The sequence below is a fragment of the Saimiri boliviensis genome, chromosome 17 (genome assembly GCF_048565385.1).
Source record: "Saimiri boliviensis isolate mSaiBol1 chromosome 17, mSaiBol1.pri, whole genome shotgun sequence".
NCBI lineage: Eukaryota > Metazoa > Chordata > Mammalia > Primates > Cebidae > Saimiri > Saimiri boliviensis.
The window spans coordinates 33,672,377-33,700,000 of record NC_133465.1 but is presented as its reverse complement, the minus strand read 5'-3'; the positions used below and the strand labels follow the sequence as shown (position 1 = coordinate 33,700,000).

Sequence of the window (27,624 nt, the reverse complement as noted above, 5' to 3'; positions counted from 1 at the left end):
GTTGTGGTGATCCAAGATCGCCCCATTGCACTCCAGCCTGGGTAACAAGAGCGAAACTCCATCTCAAGAAAAAAAAAATTTTTGTTTTCTAAATTACACAATCACAGTTCCCTTCCAAGGAAGGGTCCTAGCAAGGTGTTTACCCATTATCTCTTTTTGGGGGATAATCTTTTCCTTAAATGGGGCCCCCAAATTGTATAACCTTCAGTCCCCACAAAACCCGCATCCAGCCATGTTGGCCATGTTCCACAGGATTTGGATAAGTAGCCCTCACACTGTCCGTCACGTCTAAGTAGTTCAAAACCTCCACGTTTCTTCTCTTTACCCAAAAAGCTGTTCAGAGCCACGTACAAGAATCCTGACAAATAGATTTTTTTCTTGTTAATTAGCAATTTTAATCCACTGTGATCAGACAATGTGACCCTAAAGTGGTATCTTTTTGAAATTCTTTGTCTAAAACGTGGTCTTGGGTGTGTGTGTATATATGTATATAAATTTTTATGAGTTAAAAAATATATACATTATCTATACTGTATATGTTGGATTACAAGTTCTCTATCTGTTAAAGATATTATCAATACAGTTTTCTTTCTCTTTCCCTTTTTCCTGTTTTTCATTGATACAAATTTCTTATATACCTCCTTTTTCTGTAGCTCTAGAAATTTACAGTTTTAACACATATTTAAAAACTGGAATTTTTGGCTAGGCATGGTGGCTCATGCCTATAATCCCAATACCTTGGGAGGCCAAGGTGGGAGGATCGCTTGAGATCAGGAGTTTGAGACCAGTCTGGCTAAGATAGTGACCCCCGTCTCTACAAAAAATTAAAAACTTAACTGGGTATGGTGGCATGCACCTGTGTTCCCAGCTATTCTGTGGGCTGAGATGAGAGGATCGCTTGAACCCAGGAGTTGGCAGCTGTAGTGAGCCATGATTGCTCCACTCCATCCTGAGCAGGAAAGGACATTTGTTCCCTTTTTCTTCCTTCTCTTCCTAACTCCCCAGCTCCCCTGGCCCCTGTCTGTTTGGTTTCATGTTGTCAATTCTTATCTCAATTTAATGATAAATTTTGCTGTTTTACTTTTAGGGAGGGTTTTGTTTTCTCATCATGGTGGCTTTGGCAGTGATAACTCCTCTTCCGCCTCCTCCTCCTTCTCGTTCTTTTTGGGTTAAGTATTTTGAGCTATGATTTATATTCAGTAAAATTCACCCTTTAGAGCAGACAGTTCTCACTTCTACTTCCTCAATTCCCTGACTTCCTCTTGGATTTGCTTTCTCTTTTCACTGAAATATCTCCACTAGTAATTCTTTCAGGTAGGGACTATGGATAGCAATTTTCTAGGTCCTTGCATTGCTAAACACATCTTTATTTTGCTTGCTCATTTGAATGCAAGCTTATCTGCCTCTATAATCACATTCCCAACTATCTCTGCAGCTATTCCTCCATGGCCTTCTTGCGTTTGTATTGTTGGTGAGAAGTCTGAGATAAACTTGATTCTCATTCCTTTGTGGGTATTCTGGTTTTTACTCTTCAAGAAGCTTTATTTATTTATTTTTTCAATAGAGACAGGGTTTTACCATGTTGCCCAGGCTGGTCTCAAACTCCTGGCCTCAGGTGATCAGCCCACCTCGACCTCCCAAAGTGCTGGGATTACAGGCATGAGCCACCATACCCAGCCTTTAGATTTTTTAAATCTCTATTTCTTGTATTCTGAAATTTCAAGTGACGTTTCTGAATAGGTTTTTGTTGTGGAGGTGGTTGTCATGCTTCACCTGGTTGTGCCCTTGCAGTACTGTGAAATTTTCTTTTCGTTGCTTCTTCAAGTATTTATTTATCTGTTTTATCCTTCCAAAGACTTTTCTTTTCTTTTCTTTCTTTCTTTTTTTTTTTTCTTCTTTTCTTCTTTTTTTTTTTTTGAGACGGAGTTTCGCTCTTGTTACCCAGGCTGGAGTGCAATGGCGTGATCTTGGCTCACCGCAACCTCCGCCTCCTGGGTTCAGGCAATTCTCCTGCCTTAGCCTCCCGAGTAGCTGGGACTACAGGCGTGCGCCACCATGCCCAGCTAATTTTTTGTATTTTTAGTAGAGACAGGGTTTCACCATGTTGACCAGGATGGTCTCGATCTCTTGACCTTGTGATCCACCCGCCTCGGTCTCCCAAAGTGCTGGGATTACAGGCTTGAGCCACTGCACCCGGCCTTCCAAAGACTTTTCTAACCACATGTCAACTTGTTCTTCTTATTCTTATTTCTTGGTCCTCGAAGGGTTATGAATTTTCTTTTCATCAGTTTCCATTCTGCAAGTCAGCTCTTCTGTATTTTATTGTGTTTTGTTTTTAGAAATTGGGTCTCATTCTCCTGTCTCAACCTCCCAAGTAGTTGGGACCACAGGCATGCACTACTACACCTGCCTAATTTTTTGTAGAGACAGGGTCTTGCTGTGTTGCCCTGGTTGGTCTTGGACTCCTGGGCTTAAGTGATCCTTCCACCTCAGCCTTCCAAAGTGCTAGGATTATAGGCATATGTCACTGTGCTATGCCTGGAGTTTGTTTGTTTGTTTTTTAAAATCATCTTTTCATTTTCATGTGCTCTCACTGATTCTTTTAATTAGCAATCTGATCTTAATTCATGGAAGCACAGGCTCATGCTATGTTTTTAAAAGTCTCCTTCTGCTTATTTTAAAACATTTCAGAGTTTTCTGGTAGGTTAGAGATGGGTGGGAATAACTACACACTTAAGATTGGATTATTCAGCCTAAGATAATAGGTGAGATTACAACACAGAGCAGGAGACATCTTGATTCTAATGATCTAAGGAGTTGCACAGCTGCCATTAACACTATTCAAGTGAAGTAGGTCTTGCCAAATTCTTTATTTTACTGAGATACAGAGTCTCACTCTGCCGCCAAGGCTGGAGTGCAGTGGCACAATCTCTGCTCACTGCAACCTCTGCCTCCCAGGTTCAAGCAATTCTTCTGCCTCAGCCTCCCCAGTAGCTGAGATTACAGGCATGTGCAACCACACTCAGCAAATTTTTGTATTTTTAGTAGAGACGTGGTTTCACCATGTTGGCCAGGATGGCCCCAATCTCTCGACCTCACGATCCGCCCATCTCAGCCTTCCGAATGCTGGAATTACAGGTGTGAGCACTACACCTGGCCTGCCACATTCTTTTTTTAAAAATTGAGGTATAATTCATACCATGAAACCTACCCTTTTATAAAATGTGCAAGGTTTTAGTTTATTCATGAAGGTATGCAATCATCACCACTGTCTAGTTCAATAATCTTTTCTTTTCTTTTTTTTTTAAGATGGAGTCTTGCTCTGTTGTCCAGGCTGGAGTGCAGTGGTGCGATCTCGGCTCATTGCAACCTCTGCCACCTGGGTTCAAGAGATTCTTCTGCCTCAGCTCCCTAAGTAGCTGAGATTACGGGCACACGCCACCCCAGCTGGCTAATTTTTGTATATTTTTAGTGGAAATGGGATTTCATTATGTTGGCCAGGGTGGTCTCCAACTCCTGACCTCAAGTGACCCACCCACCTTGGCCTCCCAAAGTGCTGGGATTACAGGCGTGGGCTACTGTGCCTGGCCTGCCAAATTGTTTTCTAAAAATTGAGATATAATTCCCATACCATAAAACCCACTCTTTTGTAAAATATACAATTCAGTGGTTTTAATATATTCATGAAGGGATGCAGTCATCACCATTATCTAGTTCAATATTTTCTTTCTTGTTTTTTTTTTTTTTTTTTTTTTGAGATGGAGTCTCACTCTGTTGTCCAGGCTGGAGTGCAGTGGGGTGATCTTGGCACACTGCAACCTCTGCCATCTGGGTTCAAGCGATCCTCTGGCCTCAGCCTCCCAAATAGCTGGGATTACAGGCACATACCACCACACCAGCTAACTTGTATTTTTTTAGTAGAGATGGGGTTTCACTATGTTGGCCAGTCTGGTCTTGAACTCCTGACCTCAAGTGATGCACCCACCTCCGCCCCGCAAAGTGCTGGGATTACAGGTGTGAGCCACCAAACCCAGCCCAAGAACATTTTCAGTGTTGCAAAAAGAAACCCCATACCCATTAGCAGTCAATCCCCATTCTCCTTTCCCCAGCCCCTGGTATTCATATAAATGGAATCAAACAATATGTGGCCTTTTTTGTCTGACTTCTTTCCCTTAGCATAATGTTTTTGAGATTCATCCATGTTGTAGCATGAGCCAGCACTTCATTTCATTTTAAGGCTGAATATTATTTCATTGTATGGATATGCCATGTTTCATTCATTCCAGTTGATGGACGTTTGAATTGTTTCTACTTTTTGGCTATTATGAATAATGCTGCTGTAAGTATTCATATGCAAGTTTTTGTGTGGATATGTTTTTGATTATCTTGCTGATATGTATAGGAGTGGAATTGCTATATCATATGGTTATTCTGTTTAACTTTTTGAAGAACTGCCAAATTCTTTTCCAAAGTAGCTGCCCCACTTTACATTCCCGCTAGTAATGTAAAAAGGTTCCAATTGCTCTGCATCCTTGCCAACACTTGTTACTAGCTGTCCTTTTGTATATAGCTATCCTAGCAGGTGTGAAGTGATGTTTCATGGTGGTTTTGATCTTTTAGTCATTTCTCTAATGACTAATGATGCTGAGCATCTTTAGATGTGCTTATTCATCGTTTATCATTTGTTTATCTCCTTTGGGGAAATGTCTACTCAAATCCTTTGCCCATTTAAAATTTGGCTTATTTGTCTTTTTATTGTTGAGTTGTAAGGATTCTTTAATAAATTCTGGACACCAAACCCTTATCAGATATGCTTTCTCCCATTTTGTGGGTTGTCTTTGTACTTTTTTTTGGATAATGTCTTTTGGAGTACAAAATCTTAAAATTTTGATGAAGTTTGGTTTATGTATTTTTTCTTTTATAAAAAAGATCATCTGTGCTTTTGGTGCCAATATCTAAGAAACCATTGCCCAATCCAGAGTCATGAAGATTTACCCACTTGTTTTCTTTGTAAAGTGTTATAGTTTTCACTCTTATATTTAGGTCTTTGATCCACTTTGAGCTAATTTTTGTGTACGGTGTGAGGTAGGAGTTCTTTTGAGTGTGATTAACCATTTTTCCCAGCACCATTTATTTAAAAGACTGTCTCTCTTCCATTGAACTGTTTGGGCAGGTTTGTCAAAAATCAATTGATCATAGAGGTATGGGTTTATTTCTGGACACTTAGTTCTATTCCACTCATGTATATATGTCAGTATGCCATACAGTCTTGATTATTGTACACCTGCAGTAAGTTTGAAATTGGGAAGTGGGGGTCCACCAGCTTTGTTTTTCTTTTGCAAGATTGTTTGGCTATTCTGTGTTTCCTGCACTTCCATATGAATTTTAGGTTGGCTTGTCAATTTCTGCAAAAATGCTAGTGGGGATTTTGATGTGGAGTGTGTTGACTCTGTAGATCAGTTTGAGGAGTATTGTCAACAATATTAGTTGCAATCCATGAATGTGAGATGTCTTTACATTTATATCAGTCTTTAATTTCTTTCAATGATGTTTTAAAGTTTTAAGTGTTTAAGTCTTACACTTGTTTTGTTAAATTTATTCCTAAATATTTTGGTGTTTTTGATACTAGTGTAACTGGAATTTTCTTCTTAATTTCACATTTAGGCTGATTATTACAAGTGTATGGAAACGTAATCAGTTTTTGTATATTGAGCCTGTATCTTGCAACCTTGCTGAACTCATTTATTAGTTTTATTTTTGGGGGAATTCTTTAGGACTTTCTATGCATAGGATGACATCATCTTCGAATAGGTAGTTTTACTTTTCCCTTTCCAATCTGCTTTTATTTCCTTTTCTTATCTAATTTCCCTAACTAGAGTCTCCAGGATAATATTGAATAGAAGTGATGAGAGCAGACACCTTGTTTTATTCCTGAACTTGGGAAGGTTTTCAGTCTTTTACCGTTCAGTGTGATGTTAACTATGACTCTTTTATTGTTGTCCTTCATCTAGTTGATGAAGTTCCCTCCTATTCCTAGTTTGTTGATTTTTTTTTAACCATAAAATGGTGTTGGATTTTGCCAGATGTTTTCTTCCAGACATGTACTGAGAGGCTCATTGATTTGTCTTTTATTCTATCAATATGGTATATTACGTCGATTGTCCTGCTGAGCAGTCTAGAAAAATTAAAAAAAAAAAAAGAATCTTACATCGATTGATTTTCACATACTGAATAACTTTGCATTCCTGGGATAAATTCTACTTAGTCCTTGACAAATCTTGTCATCTCACTATTCTTTTATGCTTGGGGTTTATATATCTCTTCCAGGATAATTTATACTAACAATCGATGAGCTGTCATTTAAGGAATCATTTACAATCTAGGTTCTTCTTGTTCTTAAAGCAAACTTAGTGTCAGCAAGGCCATATTCTTGTTGACAGGAAGGAAACAGTCACTGCCTGGGTATCCCTGATCAATTTCTCTGCCTCTATCTTTCCAGAGAGCTATTTTTTCCTACCATTCACCCCCTGACTCTGGTCTGTGACCTTGTATCTAGATACATGCTTCTCAAAGAGTGGTCCCTGGACCAACAGCATTAACATCTCTTGGGAAATAATTAGAAATGTGACTTTGGGGGTCACATTTCTAGACCCCTAGACCTACTAATTCAGCCAAGCTCTGGGAGCAGGGCTCAGAATCCACATTTTAACTAGTCCTGTGATTCAGATGCACACTAAAATTTGAGAGCCACTAATGACCATGATACTATGTTGTTTGAGGATTCCACAAGTGCACTTCTCTGTACTCTGCTGCCTTCAGTCACTGAGCTGAATATTGTCCTTCCACATTGTTGGTTTTTATCTAATCCTCAGTAATGTTTGTGTGTATGCCAGTTAGTGTTTGTAGTTCCCTGTCAGCCTGTCTCTGAGTGATAGGAATATGTCTGTTCACTGAAACCTGCTGTCATTTAATTATTGGGGAAGGTAGAAAATGTTGCTGGTGCAAGTTGAGCCAGTTGCTTCTGCTTTATTCCTCTTGGGTATTTTTAGCCTTCCATGGTGTCCTGTACCTCAGACACTCATCCCTTCTCACATTTGAGGACAGATGCTTTTGCTTGGCATAAGCAGATGTTGGGGAAGGACCAAGACACCTGGTTCCTGTACTGAGGAAGCCCAGACAATTGATCACAAGCACTTTCTTTGCTTCTGTATTTTTCACCCATGAGCCTGCTGTTCCTTCTGTGCTGCCTCCATCACTGGCCACAGATCTTTCTTTCTTTCCTTCTTTTTTTCAGATGAATTCTTGCTTTTGTTGCCCAGGCTAGAGTACAGTGGCAAGATCTCGGCTCACTGCAATCTCTGCCTCCCAGGTTCAAGCGATTCTCCTGCCTCCCATGGCTAATTTTTAAATATTTTTAGTAGAGATGGGGTTTCACTATGTTGGCCAGGCTGGTTTCAAACTCCTGACCTCATGATCCACCCACCTCAGCCTCCTCAAGTGCTGGGATTACAGGTGTAAACCACCGTGCCTGGCCAAGCCACAGACCTTTCTTTGCAGGCTTGAGGTTATGGTTTTCTTTCTCCCTGGCTAGCTTTATGGGCATTGTCCTTTGCAGTCACACAAGATTCCACAGTTAGGAAGATCACACAACTTGATATTCTACCCTACTGTCTCCATCTTGAAATTTTTAATTAGTTTGAACAAAGGGACCCACATTTTCATTTTACACTGGGCCCTGAAAATTATGTCACCGGTCCTGCCTCCCTCCTTAGATCTTTCTGCCTTTTAACTTTTGGGGATGCCACACAGTTTCTGGTCTGCCAAGGACACTTCTCCTTTTACAGTGCTACTGAAGATTAATTCACATAAAAATACTTGATGTCATTTTCTGGGGATCTGGGGGAGGAGAAAAAGACTAGATCGTGTAGTCAGTTTACCATCTTTATCCAATCCTACCATGATGCTTCTAAAATAGAAATCCAGTCCTATTATTCTGCCATGAAATTGGCAAGAAGGTCTTTGTTGCCTGCAGTGTGAAGTATAAATCCCCCAGCCTGGCACATAAGGCCATCCACAGTGTGGTTCCAGCCTTCCTTCTAACAATGATACATTTCCAGAGTTAGTAAGTTCCCTATCACTACAGGAATCAAACAGCCCCGCAACAGCTACCATGAGGGACAGAAAGGGGCTGTCAAATTGTTGCTAAATCCAGTAATCTCAAGGTTATCTCTGACTCTGATATTCACGGCTTCCTGGCCATCCCTCCCCTCCTCTTCCACTCGCACTGTGTCCTAGTCAAATGGCCAGGGGGCTGCTTGCAGAGAGACCCATGAGCTCGCGTGGAGCTCGTCAGTTTCCTGCCTTTGCCCCAGCTCCTCCCCTGATTTCATCTCTAGCTCTCACAATTCCATGCACTGCCACTGGGAAGCCCCCTTGATACTCCAGCCTCTCCCGGACCACTGTCCTCATGCGCAGCACAACTGAGTCTGTCCCTTGCCTGTAGCGTGGACCACTCTGCTGACAGTGGTGCTGTTTCGGGTGTGTTCCTTTCCTCCTTGTCTGAGCCTGAAGCTGTGAGGGGCTCCTTGTGTATTCATGCACCTCTTCCCTCACTTATGCGTTCAATGCACAGGAATGGGCATTGACTCTGCGTCAGACCCTGTGCTGGTCACTGCTGGGGACACACAGATGACTCAGAAGTGGACGAAGAATTGACCAGCTCCCAGATGGGGGTGGGATAGTAACAATTCAGTGAGCTAATTGCTCTAACAAGATGGGGAGCAAGGCACAGAGGGCTCAAAGAGGAGGCAGAGCTGGAGCTGCCACAGGAGGTGCTAAGGAAGTTCTGCTGTGGTTGGGACGGACCAGAGAGGGGACAGGGAGCTGCAGGGGCAAAGGTATGGCAGGAGGCATGGGGAGCAGGGAAATTTGGGGACTTTGTCTTGACGGAGGTTGGGGTGTAAAGCATTGGGCTGGAGGTGAGATGGTCTTGGAGAAGAGGCAGGGGTGGAAAAGCTGGAGACGAAGGTCTTGAACACCAGACCGAGGAGTTGGAGCCTTCTCAGGAGTGCCCCTGTGGATCCACCAAATAGTTTAAGTGGGGGAGTGAAGAGCGGCTTTTTAGAAAGATTATTCTAGAAGCCAACGTGGAGGAGAACGAGAGGGACCAGGGCATGAGTGTAGAGGCTTACGATGGGCCAGGTGAGAGGGAATGAGCTTGGGTCTTTATCTGAAGCTCAGGGGAGGCTCCATGTTGGGAGTGCCCTGAGCAAGGTGGGGTGCGTGCAGGTCTTCCCTTCTCAGCCCGGCTTGATGAGCAAAGTCACCAGTCCAGCCTGGAGCCTGGCCAGGGCTCCCAAGGCCCGGTAAGGGGAGAGCCCCGGGCAAGTTCCGGCTTCAGCTGCTCCTGTCTCTACTCCAGAGGGGTTGTCCCTGACACTTTCTGGTGTGTCAGGAGGGAATTCCCAATTCTTTTTTTTTTTTTTTTTTTTTTTTTTGATACGGAGTTTCGCTCTTGTTACCCAGGCTGGAGTGCAATGGTGTGATCTCGGCTCACTGCAACCTCTGCCTCCCGGGTTCAGGCAATTCTCCTGCCTCAGCCTCCCGAGTAGCTGGGATTACAGGCACGCCCTACCATGCCCAGCTAATTTTTTGTATTTTTAATAGGGATGGGGTTTCACCATGTTGACCAGGATGGTCTCGATCTCTTGACCTTGTGATCCGCCCGCCTCGGCCTCCCAAAGTGCTGGGATTACAGGCTTGAGCCACCGCGCCCGGCCGAATTCACAATTCTTTATTCCCCAAGGCCCCGTCTATCTGAATCACTGTCCCAGCGGGCACACAACAGACGAGATGATGCGGCTCAGCCTCCCAGGGCAGTGTGAGTTCAGGACAGGCAGAGTCCGTGGGGCCAGAGTGTGGGGTGGGTGACAAAACCCCTGCTTTCCTGGTCCCTACTCCTCTCCGTGTAGCCCATCCTGTCTGCAGGAGTTTCTGGCAGCTCCAGCGCTTGAAACAAGCTCCAGCAGAGGCAAAGCTGTTGGGCCCATGAGCCCTGGCAAGCTACAGGCTAAGTGGGGTCTCGTTTAGGCGGCAGCTGAGCTAGCTGCACAGTTGGCTAATCACCCTCGTCCTGGGAGCCTGCTAAATCAGGAAGCCAGGTTCAAGCCGGCTCTTTCTGGCTGGCGGTTTCCAGCGAAGATGGAGCTGGCCTAGGCTGGGCAGGGAAGGCCGGCTTCCTGCTGTCTGGGCCCCACACTTACCTGGTCAAACAACAGGCTTGTTCCTCGGTAGCCTCCCCAGCCCTGGGTACCCTTGGATGCCTGGCTCAGGCTGTGTTGCAGGAGAGGCAAAGCCCAAGGCAAACATCAGCCAGCCAGTCCCCAAGCCTCTGGACGCATCCTGTCTGCACCCTTTGCAAATGTCCTCTTCTCCGCTCCCGTCCTCCCCACCCCTCAGCCCCTGATTTGTGGCAGCCTTCCCTGTCCCATGCCTTCCTCCTCCAGGAACCACTACCCAGGCTGCCTTAGCCGTCCTGGGAAGCCCCTGGTCTAGGAAGCCCCCCACCAATGTGGGGCAGGGTGAAATTGTGGAAAGAGCCCTTGCCATTATTGGGGTTGTCCAAGGGACCGGATTTCAATGTTGAGGAAGTGACTTCATCCCGCTAAGCCTCAGCGGCCTTATTGCACAGGTGTGGAATCCAGTGATTTCATGTGCAGGAAAGCACTAGGCAAGCCAGAACGTACCTGCATGCCCAGGTACAGCCTTCAAGGCTTGCACAGTTAAGGCCACACTCACGGCTGGCTTGGAGGAGCCCCAGAGCTTGGCCCCCACCTCCTTTCTGACATTTTCCCTCTGCTTACCCATGTGAAACCTGTGTACTGGCATTTTGAGGACGCTCACCTCCTGGCCTCTTCTCACCTGGGTCCCTGGGCTTCTTGTGGCCTCTGCACTCCCCAGCCACCCCAGCTCTGATCCTTGCCCACCTCCCCACCATGCATTCCCGCCTCAGAACACCCTGCCCCGACTAAGTCATATTTACTCCCTGGTAATGAAAGTATTGGATGGTGTGGAGAACTCATAAACTGTCTCTGTGAGGAGCAGCTACAGACCTGGCATGAGAATCTGGAAGTAATGACTCTGACCTGGCCCCTCCCTGCACTGGAGTCCTTCCCTCCTCCAGGGTCTGACACAGAGTAGACGCCCAAGAAATGCCAGAAGCCTCTGTGTTACAGTCAGGGCTCGGGGCCAGTGCTCCAGAGGGTCCCAGCTATTGAGTTTACTGTTCCGAAGTCTGAATAGTGTTATGTTCAAGTTTGTGGGGTTCTTTTTGTTTGTTTTGTTTTTGAGATGGAGTCTCACTCTGTCACCAAGCTGGAGTGCAGTGGCATAATCTTGGCTCACTGCAACCTCTGCCTTCAAGGTTCAAGTGATTCTCCTGCCTCAGCCTCCCTGGTAGCTAGAATTATAGGTGCACGCCACCATGCTGGACTAATTTTTGTATTTTTAGTAGAGATGGGGTTTCACCATGTTGGCCAGGATGGTCTTGATCTCTTGACCTCAGGTGATCCACCCGCCTCGGCCTCCCAAAGTGTTGGCATTACAGGTGTGAGCCAATGCACCCAGCCAAGTTTGTGTTTTGTAAGTGAAGTCTGATGGGACAGTGCACATATGCGGGGGACTTGGTAGGCAGCTCTCACATGGTCCTGCCTCCTGCCGCCTTGAAGCCTCCTGGGATCTTGGCCTTCTTTCTGCTCTTCTGGCCTCTGGCTTCTCAGCCCCATCCCCCCAGCTTTCTTCTCCCTGCCCCTGCTGGCCTCCCTCCAAGCCAGAGCCTGGGTGCAGGTAGGGCTGAGGTTCGGTGCTCATATTCCACCATGTCTTGGGGCAAGGCAGCCGTCTCCACTCTGGGCTGGCAGTGACATAGAATATTCTAAGGGTGATTCAGAGGGAAAATACCTCTCACTTACCTAGTGCATTTCAGCATGGAGATTGCAATACTCTTGTCTGTCTGGATTCGACCATCTGTCCTGGAATGGGCAGATGCTTGGCTCAACTTTCCAACTGTCACTCATGGCATGGTTTGTTGGCCCAGTGGCTAGCAGGAGGGGGAACCTGGGTGCAGGTGGGGCGTGTGTGTGTGTGTGTGTGTGTGTGTGTGTGTACGTGTGTGTGTGTGTGCGCGTGCCAAGCTAAGGAGCAGGGGTTCTGGGGCCCTGGGAGGTCCTGCGCTCATCCCTTAAGTATTCCTGGGCATGAGGAAACATAGTGTTTGTTTGTTTGTTTTTGAAACAGAGTGTCACTGTCACTTGGGCTGAAGTGCAGTGGTGTGATCTCAGCTCACTGCAACCTCCACCACCCAGGTTTAAGTGATTCTTCTGCCTCAGTCTCCTAAGTAGCTGGGATTACACGTGTGCCCCATCATGCCCGGCTAATTTTTTGTATTTTTAGTAGAGATGGGTTTCACCATGTTGGCCAGGTTGATGTCTAACTCCTGACCTCAGGTGATCCTTGCACCTTGGTCTCCCGAAGTGCTGGAATTACAGGCGTGAGCCACCGTACTCGGCCTGGAAACACAGTGTTAAGTCGCAAGTAGAAAACAGCATGACAGGTCTTAGAGCATCCTCAGAGAAATGGAAAAACGTTATATTTTAGTACCTTTAGCAACATTTTTTTTTTTTCTGTTTGAAGAAGGGACCCTCCATTTTCTCTTTGCAGGTCCTTTCTAATTATGCAGCTGGTTTTAGGTAGAGTATGATAGAAAACGTTTGGATTTGGAAGCGTCTGCAAGTCTCTTGACCTCTTCAGGCCTTGGATTTCTTATCTGTAGATGGGCTTCCTTCCCAAGGCCATGCTCTCTCACACCCCCACTTTGCCTTGAACTTGGCATTCTCTAAACATGATCTTGCTGGCTGCTTGGAATGCTCTGCCATTTTCTCTACTGCCAAAACTCCAATCTCTGCTCTGGCACATGCTTCCCTGGGGTCCTCTGTCAGGATGAGTATTTCTCCCTCCCTCTCTCTCCACTGGCCTTGCCTCTCACTGCAGTTAGCGGTGGCTGTTCTGCATAGAGGTGTTCTTGCTTTATACTCACACCTACTCATCGCTACAGTCCCTAGCACAGGGCTTGGCCCGTAGAAAGTGTTTTTTTGAATGCATGTCTTAATTTCTCTGCTAGGCCCTGGTTCTGCTGGGTGGTTCAAGCTGATTTTCCTTCTTTCTTTTTTTTTGGGGAAGGAGTCTCACACTCGCCACCCAGGCTGGAGTGCAGTGGTGCGATCTTGGCTCATTACAACCTCCACCTCCCGGGTTCAAGCGATTCCCCTACCTCAGCCTTCGAAGTAGCTGGGATTACAGATGCCCACCAACATGCCCAGCTAATTTTTTCTATTTTTTTAGTAGAGATGGGGTTTCACTATGTTGGCCAGGCTGGTCTCAAACTCCTGACCTCATGATCCACCTGCCTCGGACTCCTGAAGTGCTGGGACTACAGGAGAGAGCCACCACGGCCAGCTGAAGCTGACTTTCTTTGGGGGTACCAAAGTGTCATAGGCCTTGGCTGGTGCTCAGACCTGATGCTGGTCTTTGCTCCCTGTCTACCTGGATGGGGCCATCTGCCCTGGGAAGGGCAGATGCTTGACTCAGCTTTCCAACTGTTACTCACAGTATGGTTTGTCGGCAGGAGGGGGAACCTGGGTGCTGGTGGGGCCTGTGTGTGTGTGTGTGTGTGTGTGTGTGCGCGCGCGCACGCATGCCAAGCTAAGGTGTGTTTCTGTCCACACCTGTGCTGCTCTTGCACCCCTATTGTGTTGTGTGGGGACAGCTCTATGAGGGTATCCAGGTCTCTTCTCTATCTGGGCTCCTTCTTGGGCTTAGGCTTTGTCACAGGCCCTGGACCTGGGGAGTGCTGTGAGCTGGCATCTAACATTAGTCATTGATTCTCTCTATCTGGCTCCACCTGGGATCATGATGAAGACGAAAGGGACAAGGTCTTACATCAATTGTTAGAAGTAAACAAGTAAATAAAACAAGAATCAGGGCTGGGCACGGTGGCTCACGCTTGTAATCCTAGCACTTTGGGAGGCCGAGGTGGGTGGATCACAAGGTCAGGAGATCAAGACCAGCCTGGCCAACATGGTGAAACTCTGTTTACTAAAACACAAAAAATTAGCCAGGTATGGTGGTGGGCGCCTGTAGTCCCAGATACTCGGGAGGCTGAGGCAGGGGAATTGCTTGAAGCTGGGAGGTGGAGTTTTCAGTAAGCAGAGATCATGCCACTGCACTCCAGTCTGGCGACAGAGCGAGACTCCATCTCAAAAAAACAAAACAAAACAAAACCAACCAAGAATCAGAGCAATCCTCACTTATTGAATACCTGTTATGTACCTGGCTGTGTTCTGAAGGCTTTACATAAATATATATTTATTTATTATTTTATTTTATTTTTTTGAGCCTGAGTCTCATTCTGTTGCCCAGGCTGGAGTGCAGTGGCATGATCTCAGCTCACTGCAACCTCTACCTCCCAGGTTCAAGTGATTCTCCTGCCTCAGCCTCCCTAGTAGCTTTGGGATTACATGTGTGTACCACCATGCCCAGCTAATTTTTGTATTTTAGTAGAGATGGGGTTTCACCATGTTGGCCATGCTGGTCTCAAAACTCCTGACCTCAGGTGATCCACCCACCTCTGTCTCCCAAAGTGCTGGGATTACAGGCATAAGCCACTGTGCCCAGCCAGCTTTACATATATTAATTATTTAATACCCACAGTAACCCTCTGAGGCAGGTACCAGTACCATCCGCAGTTTATAGATTAGAAGACTGAGGCTTATACAGATTGTGAAACTTGCCCAAGGGTCCATGGTTCATAAGCGAAGAAACTGGCATTTGAATCCGGGTAGCCAATCATAATGCAGTGCCACTCAAGTCCTTTCAGGACTCTGAGGTTCTTAGAGAGCACTGGATCCTTGCTATTTTGTAGGAATGAGCCCAGAGAGGGAGTGACGTGCCTCATATCACGCAGCAGGCCAGAGGGAGCCTGAAACAGAGTCAGCTTCCAGCCTCCAACTGTACGCTCTTCCCACTATTTACCCCTGCCTATTTTTGAGAGAGCCCGGGGGCCAGGATCCCAGGATTCAGAGGACATGGGCCATGAAAGGAGCCCTGGCAGGCAAAGGGCCACAGAACAGGGTAACAGATTCTGATGGACACATCTGGAGAAGTTTCATATGGGAGGCAGGCACGGGGTCAGGAAAGGAGTCATCCACCAGACCCCGGAGTGTGGGTGGCGGAGATGGAGGAGCTTCCTAGACTGGAGTTGCCATTGGGTCCTGCAGGGGAAGAAACGAGGTGGCTTTGCATGGGGAAGGGTTCTTGAGTCCCTAAGGGAGACCAGGATGTGACTTTGCTTTGTGCCTTGGAACCCTTCCTCAGAGAACGGGGGTGCTAGAGGAAGCTGCAGACATGTTTTGGAAGCGGACTTCTGGGGAAGCTTTGGTCCTGGGGAGGGTGCAGTGTTTAGGAGTGGCTGCAGGAGGTGCCCGGGGGGCAGTGGGTGTGCAGATCCAGAACTAAGGAGAGAGGCCTGGACCAGAGGCAGAGCCCTGGCGGTGGTCTGTGGGCTTGGAGCTCAGTGCTGACCCTCAGAAGAGAGAGTGAGTATAGAGAGGTAGGCAGCTCCTGGGAAGCAGCTGCTTTGTAGAGGAGGGAGGAGACAGAGGTGGAAAGGTCCGAGGAGGCAGAAGAGCCAGGCCGCGCTCTCACCAGGCATCAGGTGTGGCATGCAGAGCCAAGGGCTGGGTCAGGGTAGGGCAGAGCAGCGTATGAAGTGGTGGGAGATACCTCTGCCCATCCCAAGCTCCAGAGTGAGGGGCAGAGGCAACTACAAGCAAAACCTCCCTAGGAAATCCAGTGCCTGGCAACAGTGACAGGGATCTGCTCACAATTCTTTTCTTTTTCTGCAGGAGAAGGGACCGCGCCATGCACATCCAGCATCCTCCAGGAGAAGCAGCGTGAGTCAAGCCTGACCCCATGGGGCCATTTCTTCCCCTCGGATGGGTCCAAGCTTGTTGGAGCCTGGAAGGGTGGCAGGATCCCTGTAATCTTTCTGCAGGCAGGACCGGAGGGCATGGGGTCACTCAGCCTGAGTTCGGGCCACTCTCTACCCCATGAGCTGAGCCCTTAGGGCTCCTGAGTTCCTATCACTGGGCAGCTTAGGCCAGCTCACGTCTTCCTCTCTGGGGATTCTACAGGGCCAGAGTGAGGAGTAGAGGCTGGTGGGTTGGGAGCGTGAGCTCAGCAGAGCAGATGACATCGTGGCATGGGGACAGAGACAGGAGGACAGGAATGGGGAACACCAACCCTGTGCCCACTCCCTATGGGCAACACAGCTTCCAGGAACCACTGATGGTCTCATGGTGTCAGTCACCATGACACCATGTTCAGAGATACCTCATTCATGGATGTGCCAGGGGTGACGATCCTCAGTATTTTTCCATGAAGAGGCCGCCTCTCTGCAGAGCCTGTGGCCCTGTGGCGGAGTCCTTGTCCTCTGTGTTATACAGGCATCTCCAGATTTCCTTCCCCTTGCGTTGTCTTAGAGAGATGAGCACAGTATTGGACCCAGGAAAGACTTGGTCAAGATGTGTCCATTTGCTGATATAGTGACCTCAGGACGCCTTTCTGGGAGGACTCAGTGGCCAAGGTCTGGGCCAGATGTCTTTGCTGTTGGTGGTATTGCCTTTCACATGTGGCTGGGTCAGGAGAGGAGCCCATGTGTGTTTGGGGCAGGGTTGTGCTCAGAACTTTCCTGACTTCTCTGCCCTGCTCCTTTGATCTGTGTTTGCAGCTTTGCAGGGGAGTGGTCAGTCCATTCTGCCCACCATCTCCCCAGGTTCAGGCCTGTGGTCGCTCTGCAAGCTCTTTCATCCCTCAGTTTCATCCCTCATTTGCTAGTACCTGAGGTAGAGACACGTGACACCAGACTTCCTGTGGCCTGGAATCTAGCCTTGAGTGGGTGCACAGGCATCCCCTGTGGGAGAATCTTTCTTTTCTTCTCTTGCTCTGTCACCCAGGCTGGAGTTCAATGGCGCGATCTCAGCTCACTACAACCTCCGTCTCCCAGGTTCAAGCGATTCTCCTGCTTCAGCCTCCTGAGTAGCTGGGATTACAGGCTCCCGCCACCACGCCCGGCTAATGTTTGTATTTTTAGTAGAGATGTGGTTTTGCCATGTTGGCTGAGCTAGTCTGGAACTCCTGACCTCAGGTCATCTGCCCACCTTGGCCTCCCATAGTGCTGGGATTACAGGTGTGAGCCACTGCATTCTACCTGGATAATCTTTTTCTGCTTCTAACATTCAATGGAAATTTCATAGACAAAGTCCTTCAGGGGCCAGTAGGTGTGAATGTCTTTGTCAAGGGCACCCCAAGGCCCAGGCCTTGGAGGCATCAGGCCATGGAAAGGGCAGGGCAGAGAGAGGGCAGTTCTCTTTCCTGAGGCTTGTAGGTGTAAGGAACTGAGCTCAGCACAAGGGGACCGTGTTAAAATGTACCTGCGGGTCTTTAATGTATAGAGGTGACTGAGCACGTGAGAGGCTCACGTCATCAAAAGATTTGTCTGGGTACAGTGGCTCATGCCTGTAATCCCTGTACTTTGGGAGGCCGAGGCAGATGGATTGCCTGAGCTCAAGAGTTCGAGACCAGCCTGGTCCACATGGTGAAACCTTGTCTCTACTAAAATACAAAAATTAGCTGGGCACAGCAGCATGCGCCTGTAGTCCCAGCTACTCAGGAGGCTGAGACAGGAGAATTGCTAGAACCTGGAAGGCGGAGGTTGTGGTGAGCTGACATTGCGCCATCGCACTCCAGCCTGGGCGACAGAGTGAGACTCCATCTCAAAAAAAAAAAAACAAAAAAAAAACAAAACGGTTTTCAGCACAGGTTTCAAGAGATGGGAACCACACTACCCAGGGCCACAGGGAAAGCACTGGGTTTGGTCAGGAGACTGAAGAGCCAGGAATCCAACTTAAGGCTGGATTCCAAGTCATAGGCAGGCTAGTGTCATAGGCGTCTCTGCCTCAGAACAGCAACTAAGTGAGGCAAGAGGTTGGAGAGCAGCCGCAGGCCTGAGCATGGGGAGGTGGTGGGCAGAGTGGACTGGGCCCCCCAAAGCTGCAAGGCCCAGAGCCCTTGTTGGGTTTTCTGCAGGAAAAGCAGGGCAGAAAAGGAGAACCACGTAGGGCTGGCTGATTTGCGTGTCGAGGTCTCTGGGCTCTAGGGCTGGTGTCTCGTTGTCTGGTAGCTGGCCCTGGGGTGATTTAGGGCCAGGGAAATATTGTCTTGGTGGGTGAGAGTTAGACAGAGAAGGTGATTAGGGATATGGGTTTGGGATGGGCTCGTTTGCCTGTGAAAGTTACCCTCAAAAGGAGTGGTTATTACCTCTAGGAATTAGCCAGCCCTGGGAGGGGCTGTCTCTTCCTGGCCATTGAGGCCCCCGGAGATGTCAAAACATAAAATAACAAGCATGATTAATACAGGGGTGTCACCACATTCCCCAGGAATGCAGGAGAGGAGAAGAACCCATCATCTCCCCTTCCGAGCATTTAGCCAAAGGAAACCACAGAGGCAGCCCCGAAGCAAAAACAGCCACCCGACGCGGGGCTTGTCTCCAGGATGCCAAACCACAGCTCTGTTTTCCACAGACACAGTTGAATTGATGAGATGTTTAGTGACCTCTGGACCTGGCTGAAAAAAAAATGTGTTTAAATAGAGGCAAAGTCTTTTTTTTTTTTTTTCTTTTCAGTTACAGATTTTAGTTAGAATTCTATTGCTAACAGTTGTCATCAAATTCTGCTCCTTAAGAATGTTCCTATTGGACTGGCCACGGTGGCTCGCACCTATAATCCCAGCACTTTGGGAGGCCAAGGCAGGCAGATCACAAGGTCAGGAGATCGAGACCATCCTGGCTAACAAGGCGAAACCCCGTCTCTAATAAAATTGCAAAAAATTATCCTGGCATGGTGGCATGTGCCTGTAGTCTCAGTAATTTGGGAGGCCGAGGCAGGAGAATCGCTTGAACCCAGAAAGTGGAGGTTGCGGTGAGCCGATATCATGCCACTACACTCCAGCCTGGGCTACAGAGCAAGACTCTGTCTCAAAAAAAAAAAAAAAAAAGCAATATTCTTATCAGGCCAGGAGCAGTAGCTCATGCCTGTCATCCCAGCACTTTGGGAGTCAGAGGTGGGTGGATCACCTGAGGTCAGGAGTTTGAGACCAGCCTGGCCAACATGGTGAAAACCCATCTCTACTAAAAATACAAAAATTAGCTGGGTATGATGGTATGCACCTGCAATCCCAACTACTTGGGAGGCTGAGGCAGGAGAATTGCTTGAACCCGGGAAACAGAGGTTGCAGCGAGCCAAGATCCCACCACTGCACTCCAGCCTGGGTAACAGAACAAGACTCCGTCTTGAAAAAATAAGAATGTTCTTATTTAGCAAAGAATGACATCATATATGCAGATGAATTTTGGAGCTGAAATGGTACCTTGGAGGTCGTCTAGGTTGGGGATGCCCAAGTGAAACCAACATTTTCAGCAGTGAGAAAAACAATAATACTGTAATGTGTTTTTCCATAATGTTGAATGTATTCAATAGAGAGGACTCCTTTTCACATAATTTTACAATTATGTCCTGCCTGTTTTTAGCATTAAAATGCTTTTTCTTTTAAGAAACAATGGTGATGATCGATAGTAATGTGTTTGTTTATTTTTAGTGCAATACTGGCAGAAGAAAAGTCTGTGACCTGAATTAAGAAAAGAATAAATGCCTTGCATTTATAATGGTGCTTTTCCACATAAAGTATACTTGCATGCAAATTATCTTATTTAATAGTTCCACTGGGTTTTTGCAAACCCACGAAAACAAGTTTGTGAGGTGGTAAAAATTGCCCTGGAACCAGGAGTCAGAAAATCCTGGAACTGGTGTGATGGTGTCTGGGATTGCGGGGTGGTAAGGCCGCGGTCTGACTCAGCTTCTCTTGTTTCATAGCTGTGACATTTTGGGCAAGTTACTCGATGTCTCTGAACCTCAGTTTACTCAGTGTGGAAAGATGACCATACCGTCTGCTTCTTAAGAGTTTCTGAAGGCACCAGAGATGATATACTTGAGATCCTAGGATCCGAGCAGGGTAGATAGGAAGCGTCTGATGGGTCTCACCTGTTATTGGACAATGTGCCTTGGGAGCTGGAACACCTGGCACACATGTGACGATGAATCTTATCAATGGAGCTCTCAGTCTTTCCTGTGCTCCGTTTGTCCTGTGGCTGTCTCAGTTGCCATTGTCATAGCAGTGGTTCCTCAAGCGTTGGAGTCCCCAGAGAGGAGGACATGAGCCGGCCAGAGAGCACTGGGCCTCTTGGGTTGGGAGCATGGGGAGGGAGGCCTCTGTGGGACTCTCAGGGCATGTGCAGGTATGAGGTTGCAAGGCCTTGTGTACAGCGGCTGTGCCAGGAGGGGTGTCCTGGACACTTTCTCCTTCATGGCTGCCCCAACCTTCATCGTGCGGTTGGACAGGCTCGTAGCCTGCTGTCACTGGCACGAGCCTGATATTTGAAACTAAACTAGAGGAAGCCAAGGGAGCCATTGTGTGTGGAGCTCACAAGGGGGGCAGAGGAGAGAGAGGGCCTTGGACTTGGGGGAGGAGATCTGGGCTCCCTCCTGCCGAGTTGTTGTGCAGTCTCAGCTGCTGCCTGGGGCTCATTGGTCTGTGCATGGAGTCCCTTCTGGGTCTGACATTTTCGGGGTCTTCTGTTGCCACGTGTCTGCCCCCTGGCCGCCTCTGTCTGTACCTCTGTTTCTGCCCTGTTCATGCTGCTCTGTTAGTGTGATGATGTGGCCATTTCCAGAGCGCTCCCAGCACACCGGCCGTGGCGCTGGCTGCAGGGCCTCAGGGAGCTTACGTGCTTCCCTTGATCCTCACTCCTGTGCTTCCCTCCAGTGTGAATGGCACCGTCCTCCATGAATCCAAGCCAGAAACCTTCTAGACTTCTCCGTTTCCGTCACCATCCACTGTTAAATCAGCCTCTCCTAGTGCCATTCAACCTCCGCAGTGCCCTGAGAGCCATCCACTCCTCTCTGTCCCCATCCCTTCTCTAGTTCAGGCCCCGTCTTTTCTCTCCTGGACCATCCTCCTCTGCACTGGCCTCCCTGCCTCCCATCTCACCTACTCTGGTCCTCCTTTCAGAGTGTCAGAGAGACCTTTGGAGGAGGAAAGCCTGATCCTCACAGCCCCTGCCTCCCCTCCCATGGCTCCTCTCCAACGAAGCATGAACCTTGCCTCCATATGACCTTACCTGCCCACTTTACCCTCTTCCCTTCCACACTAACTCTGGGAGGAGCATGGGCTCTCTAAGCACAGTTTTCTTATTGGCTAATTGGGAAGCCTGAGCATCCCATCCATTCCTGTGGAGGAGACAGGCAGCTCCTCTGCGGCAAATGGTGGGAAGGACCAGCGTCCCTCTGGACCCCTCACTGTTGGCATCTGCCCTTGCGGCTCCATTCAGGGATGCGGGGATCATATGTGCTGAATCCAGCAAGCCCAGCCCACCTCTCCTGCTTCAATCTGCCACCACCGTAGAAGAGGCAGAGGGTAGAGCTGTTGTCTCAAAAGGGCAGTAACTCACCTTCCTCTGCCCACACCCCCATCCAGGAATGTCTGGTGGGAGGAGGCGTGGACTCTCCCAGGAGACCTGCGGCTGCCTCACCCTGTCCATGCCTCTCCCTTCCAGTCTCAGCAGCTCCACCAGGTGCAGGGGAGGAAGTGCGAGTTGAGAGGAGGCTCCCTCTGCCCCACACCCTGCAGGATGGGTTGGGAGGCAGATTCTACGGCAGGAAGACCTGTCTATGGTGGACCTTGAAGTTGGACCTGGCCTGCGCGGATGACAACAGCCACCTAACAGACATGACCCAAACCCAGGCTGGCCATCTCATGACTTTGCCAGGCCCAGTGCCTGGCATCAGCTGCAGGGGTGGGGGCAGCAGGCAGCTGTCCCAGGTGCAGGGAGGGTCTCCCCACAGCCACGTCCACACAGTAGAGCAAGTGCTCTGTGGGGCTCTGAACTTCCTCTCATCCCTAGAAAAAGACCTGGCAATGGTCCACAGAGTCTCAACTCTAGTCCCAGTCTGACTTTACCTTCATTCTCTACTGAGCCTCTCTGCCAGCCACCAACTGAGCCCCAATTTATCCCCAGCTGGGTCCTAACTCCAACCACTGGTTCTGGACTGAGCTTGGGGCCTTGGCTCAGACACAGATGTAGATGGCTCAGCTCACCTCCCCGCATTGTGGGCACATGGTTTGACCTCACACCCCACTGCCTAAGGTCAGTGACCAGAGGAACCATGCTGAATGCCCTGACCAGCCACCAAAGGGCTTCCCTTCCCACATACCCTCAGCCCCTGGCCTCCCCAAGAAGACCCCCTGACAGATAGCATGCATGAAGCCCCTTGCCCACGGCTGGCCTCTCCACTCCTCTGCCTAGTAACTGGTGTCTTTTCCTGGCCTGTGTGGGCAGCTTGCTGAGCACAGCTGCAGATGGGCTATATTTAGCCAGCTTTAATGAGCACAGGGTGGCAGACGTCCGCCTAGGGAGCACTTTTCTTGCATGTGTGTGTCTCTGCTTGGCATGTTTCTTTCTCGCTGTGTGTGTGTGTGTGTGTGTGTGTGCGCGCGCCCTTGCATTTGTGTGTGTGTGCGTTAGCCCCTATGCCAATGCAGTGGTGCATTCACTTTCATGAGGATGAGTGTGCGTGCATCTCTGTTGCATATATTCAAGTCTATCTACGAAGCATCTGTGCTTTGCACGTGCAGCTTCTGACACTTATAGGGGTGCAAAATGGGAACAAATTATTAGTTCACTCGCCCATTTGTTTAAAAAATATTTAATGAGCACCTTTGTATGCCAGCATCGTGATCATCTTTGGGGATAAAATAGAGTGAAAACAAACTCAGTCCCAGCCCTTAAGGATCTTGTCATCTGGGAGATGGAGGAGGGAAGATAATAATCAAATAGTCATAAAATGAAAAGCATGAGGGTTAACCCCAGGAATGAGAGGACCATGGGGCTTTTGCAGAGGAGACAGTAAGAGAGGAAGGCCCCTGGCTGGAAGGAACACTGAAGTTCCTGTGGGAAATATTTAGGCACAGGGTAGTGTAGAGAAGCGCCAGGTCTGGGGAGCAACACGTTCAGGGACTCTGCAGTGAGAGGGAAAGGGGATATTTGAAAACGGGTTGAGTTCAGGGAGGGAGGGGTGAGTGTGGGAGAGCAGAGGAGAAGATGGGTGCTTGGTCAGGATGGAGGCCTGGAGAGGGGTGGCGTGGGAGGAGGTGATGGGATTTGCATAGAGCACTCAGGATCCAGTCTGTGATTCCGTCAGGGTTCTAGCAGGAAACAGGAAAGCTCACACAAACCACAGGTGGGAGGAGGGCTTAGCAGAGGGACTTTATTCACAGGTGAGTGAGGCTTTAAGGAAACCAAGAAGGTATTGGCAGTACCCTGGGGCTGCTCCCACCGCTGAAGGAGAAGAGCCCAGAGAGGCCCCTGCATGAGCTGCAGCCTCCAGCAGAGACCACCTTACAATGGCCCGGCGTGGAGGGGGCTCCCTCGCCCCAGTTCTCCTCCTGGTGTTTTCCATTGGCTACACCCAACCAGTAGCAAGGTGGCCTCGGGGCTGAGTCGGGCAGAGGTGGGTCACTGTGGCTCTGGAGAGGCAAAGGGAGACCTCGCCGCCCAGTCTGCTTACTTCCACGTGGAAGCATCGTCCTTTTGTTTGTTTTTGTGTCGGCCACTTTGAGTCTGACTGTGCATTCCCACGCAGCTGTGCTGGTGAAGGACTGCTCCTCTGTGCGTAGAGGGGCTTCAATTTTCTCCTCCTCCTGCCATCACCCCAAAACTCCAGGTCTCCCCCACACTCTGGGGGCAGGGAAGGGTGTCTGCACACATGTACACGTGTGCAGGGAGTTCTCCCTCCACACCAGAAATCATGAGGACCCTGGAACCCAGCCTGGTGGGCCCTTTAGTCCTGGGCATGCAGCCCCTGGCGTAGGGTTCAGGCTCTCTGGCGCCTGGGATGGCCAGGTCTTCTTACGTTGTTCTCCATCTTCCTGGAGTTGCAAAGGGTCCCTGCAGAGGACTGTCTCCTCCACTTGGGGCCAGGGTATGAGGATCTCTTTTCACCCTGAAGCACTCTCTGTCTCCTCAAATCTTTTCCTCTTGGGAACAAAAGAGCTTTTGGAAACAAAAGCCAGGAAGCTCTGCCACAAACCTTCCCAGAGGCAAAGGAGCCAGAGCTGGGAGAAAATAGAAATTGGTATCTTAAAAAAAAACCACCCTGCTACACGCACTTTAAAAAAACTCTTATTTTTAATCTGTTTTTGGAGTAGGTAGCACACGTACATGGTAGAAAATGCTTCCCTCTCCTGTCTTCCACCTCACACAGTTCTCCCTAGAAGCAAGATTATAACTAGTTGCTTAGATTCCATTTCAGAGATAATCTCTGCATACATGAGCATATCCATACAAATATGCATAGATATATGTGTGTATATATATATATATATATATATATATATATATATTTTTTTTTTTTTTTTTTTTTTTTTTTTTTTTGAGATAGAGTCTCACTCTGTCATCCAGGCTGGAGTGCAGTGGTGTGATCTCAGCTTACTGCAACCTCTGCCTCCTGGATTCAAGCAATTCTCCTGCCTCAGCCTCACAAGTAGCTGGGATTACAGGCGCCTGCCATCATGCCCACCTAATTTTTTGTATTTTTAGTAGAGATGGGGTTTCCCCATGTTGGCCAGGCTGGTCTCGAGCTCCTGACCTTGTGATCCACCTGCCTCAGCCCCCTCAAAGGTCTGGGATTACAGGCATGAGCCACCGTGTCCGGCCTATGTATATTTGTATGCCTATACCCTCACACAGATGGGAGCACACAGTTCTTTTCATTGTGCACCTCGCTTTTCTCAGATGCTGATGCTATATCGTGATTGTCTTACTAGCTCGGTACACTTAGAGGTGAGTTGTTTTTTGCAATGGGTATGTGCGACTTCACTGCGGTACAATTTATTTAATCTGTCCCATACTGGTGGACATATAGGTGTGTCCTGTCTTTTGCCATTGTAAACAGTATGGCAATGGTTAGCATTGTGCATAAATCCTTTTGCACATGGGCTTGGAATTGCTGGGTCAAAGGCATTTTGTGTTTTGAATGACATTGCCGAATGGCCCTTGACAGAGGCTGTGCTGATTTTTACTCTCACCAGCAATGAATGAAGAGAGCGTTTTCCCACACCCTGGCCCACAGGGTGTCGTAACTGTCAATCTAACAGTTGGGGGAAAAATATAGTTGTCTTAGGGTAATTTCAATGACCTTCCTCTAGGTTAAGGTTGAGCATCTTTTTCAGACGTGTAAGAGACACTCCCAGTCCCTGTGCTGGAAGCCGCACACACTTGGCAGGGATTCCTGTGCAGGAGTGCGTGGGCTGGAGTGTGCTGTTGCATTCCTTTGTGTTTGTGCTGACTTCCAGGCAGGGCCAGGGTGGACAGCAGGGTCCGTAGCGGGTAGGGCCTAACAGTCTAAGCAGTTCCTGCTCCTCATAATAGCCTCTCCCCACTCTTTCCTCCCTGCCAAGAGTCACCCTGAAGAGGCAGGGCTGTGGCGTGAAGGCATTAGTGAGAACAAAGAGACCATCCCTTTCTTACTCCCTTCCTTTGGGATGATGAAGAGCCCTGGCCTGATGACTTGGGTTCAAGCCCTCCACTTATATCCTGAGAGAAATCACCTCACCTTTCCAATCCTTGGTTTTCTCATCTTTAAAATGGGGAGAGCACTCCTGACCTCACAGGATGAATGTGAAGATTGCCTGAGACACTGGATGGGGACTAGAAACTCAGGACCAATCTTCGGAGGGCTGTGTTTGTTGCAGAAGAGTCTGTAGGGGATACCAGGGTTTGCAGTCCCTTTAGCATCACTGTGTCGTGGTGGCAGAGATTTCTCATGGTTGTATATCTGGAAATTTCACTGGGCCCCATTCAAGATGGCACCTCTGATCTGAACTGGGATCCCCCATGAGAACTGTTCCTCTCAACTAACCCTGTGTTCCCATAGGGTGTCTAACAGCATGTTCTCAAGGGGCAGGGTTTGGGGCATAGGCCCTTGCAAGGGCCAGGCGCCGGTCTGGGGTAGTGTCTCCATGAAAGGCTCACTGGCCTATTGAAGGTTTGGTCACATTCCGTTGGCCTTGTTAGTTGGACAAATCCAGGCAGACACGATTAGATTCTGACCCTAAAGGGTTAAGGAGTCACGGAGGGACTTCAGCCTCCAGCTTCCCACCTCCCATGAAACTTCCCTCCCTAGCACCCTGCTAAGTGGCCACTTATATAACTTGCTTGTCTAACTTCAGTGAAGGAGAACAGCCTGTCTCCAGGTCAGCACAGATCACTTTTGAACTGCTGTAAACATTTCCTACGTTGTGCTAAAACTTGGAATGTCGCTCCAGAAACCACCCCAACTCCCACTCGTCCTGGTTCTGCCCTCTGCTCCCTTGGCCCACACAAGGCTCAGCATAGATTTGCAGGCAGCCACTGTATCCCTTGGAGCCGCTCTTCCCCAGGCTGGGTCTCTCGACCTCCTGAGCCCTTTCTACAGCTTTCCTGCCCTGTTACTGGGCATCAGATATACCATCGAGGGGGCTAAGCTGCAGGGATAGGGCAGGGATGTCCCCTTCTCATTTTGAATGGAGATATCTGGTTTATGCAGCTTCAGAGGTTGAGAAGTAACTGTGGCAGGCCCATTACCCTGACTCGGGCTGTTTGTAGCCTTTGGTCATGTGACTGATTTTGGGCACATGACCTAGGTCTTTATCACGTGACCTGACCTTGGTCACATGATCTACTCTTGGTCATGTGATCCCAGGTGCCTGTGAGATCTTTGGAGGCAGGTGCTATATCTGACTGGTCTTGCTGTTTTCAGCCCTGACACAAGTTTGGGCAATAACCAATAGGGCAGGAATCGGCAAGTGGTATCGAGTTTTGTTTTGTTTTTTAAAGTTCCTGGAAAGCTTACTTTATTTTATTTTTTTTGAGTTGGAGTTTCACTCTTGTTGCCCAGGCTGGAGTGCAATAGCTTGATTTCCACTCATTGCAACCTCCACCTCTCAGGTTCAAGTGATCCTCCTGCCTTGGCCTCTCAAGTAGCTGGGATTACAGGCACACACCACCACCCCTGGATAATTTTTGTATTTTTAGTAGAGACAAGGCTTCACCATGTTGACCAGGCTGGTCTTGAACTCCTGACCTCAGGTAATTCACCTGCCTTCGCCTCCCAGTGTTGGGATTACAGGTGTGAGCCTCTGCACACAGCCTTAAGTTCATTTTTAACCCAAACACAGAATCTTAATTCACTCATCATGTTCCCCATTTATTCTTTCCTTCCGAAAGCATTTTTTGTCCTTTTATATTCCCTCATTAGCCTGTCAGCTCCCAGAGGGCAGGACAGCATTTCACACCTTTTTCTTTTTAGTGTTTGTATTGACTAAAATAGGAGGTTGTGGCTGGTTTTAAAACATTCCTTG

At 48.4% G+C, this 27,624-nt stretch overlaps 1 protein-coding gene across 2 annotated transcripts in view; it reads left to right on the top strand.

Moving 5' to 3' along the window:
• PITPNM3 (PITPNM family member 3) overlaps nt 1-27,624 on the top strand; it is a 109,469-nt gene that overhangs the window by 40,066 nt on the left and 41,779 nt on the right. For both annotated transcript variants that reach the window (XM_039475865.2, XM_074388528.1), the window contains one exon: nt 15,960-16,007. In XM_039475865.2, coding sequence (XP_039331799.2) covers nt 15,960-16,007 — 48 coding nt within the window. The remainder of the gene's footprint in view (nt 1-15,959; nt 16,008-27,624) is intronic.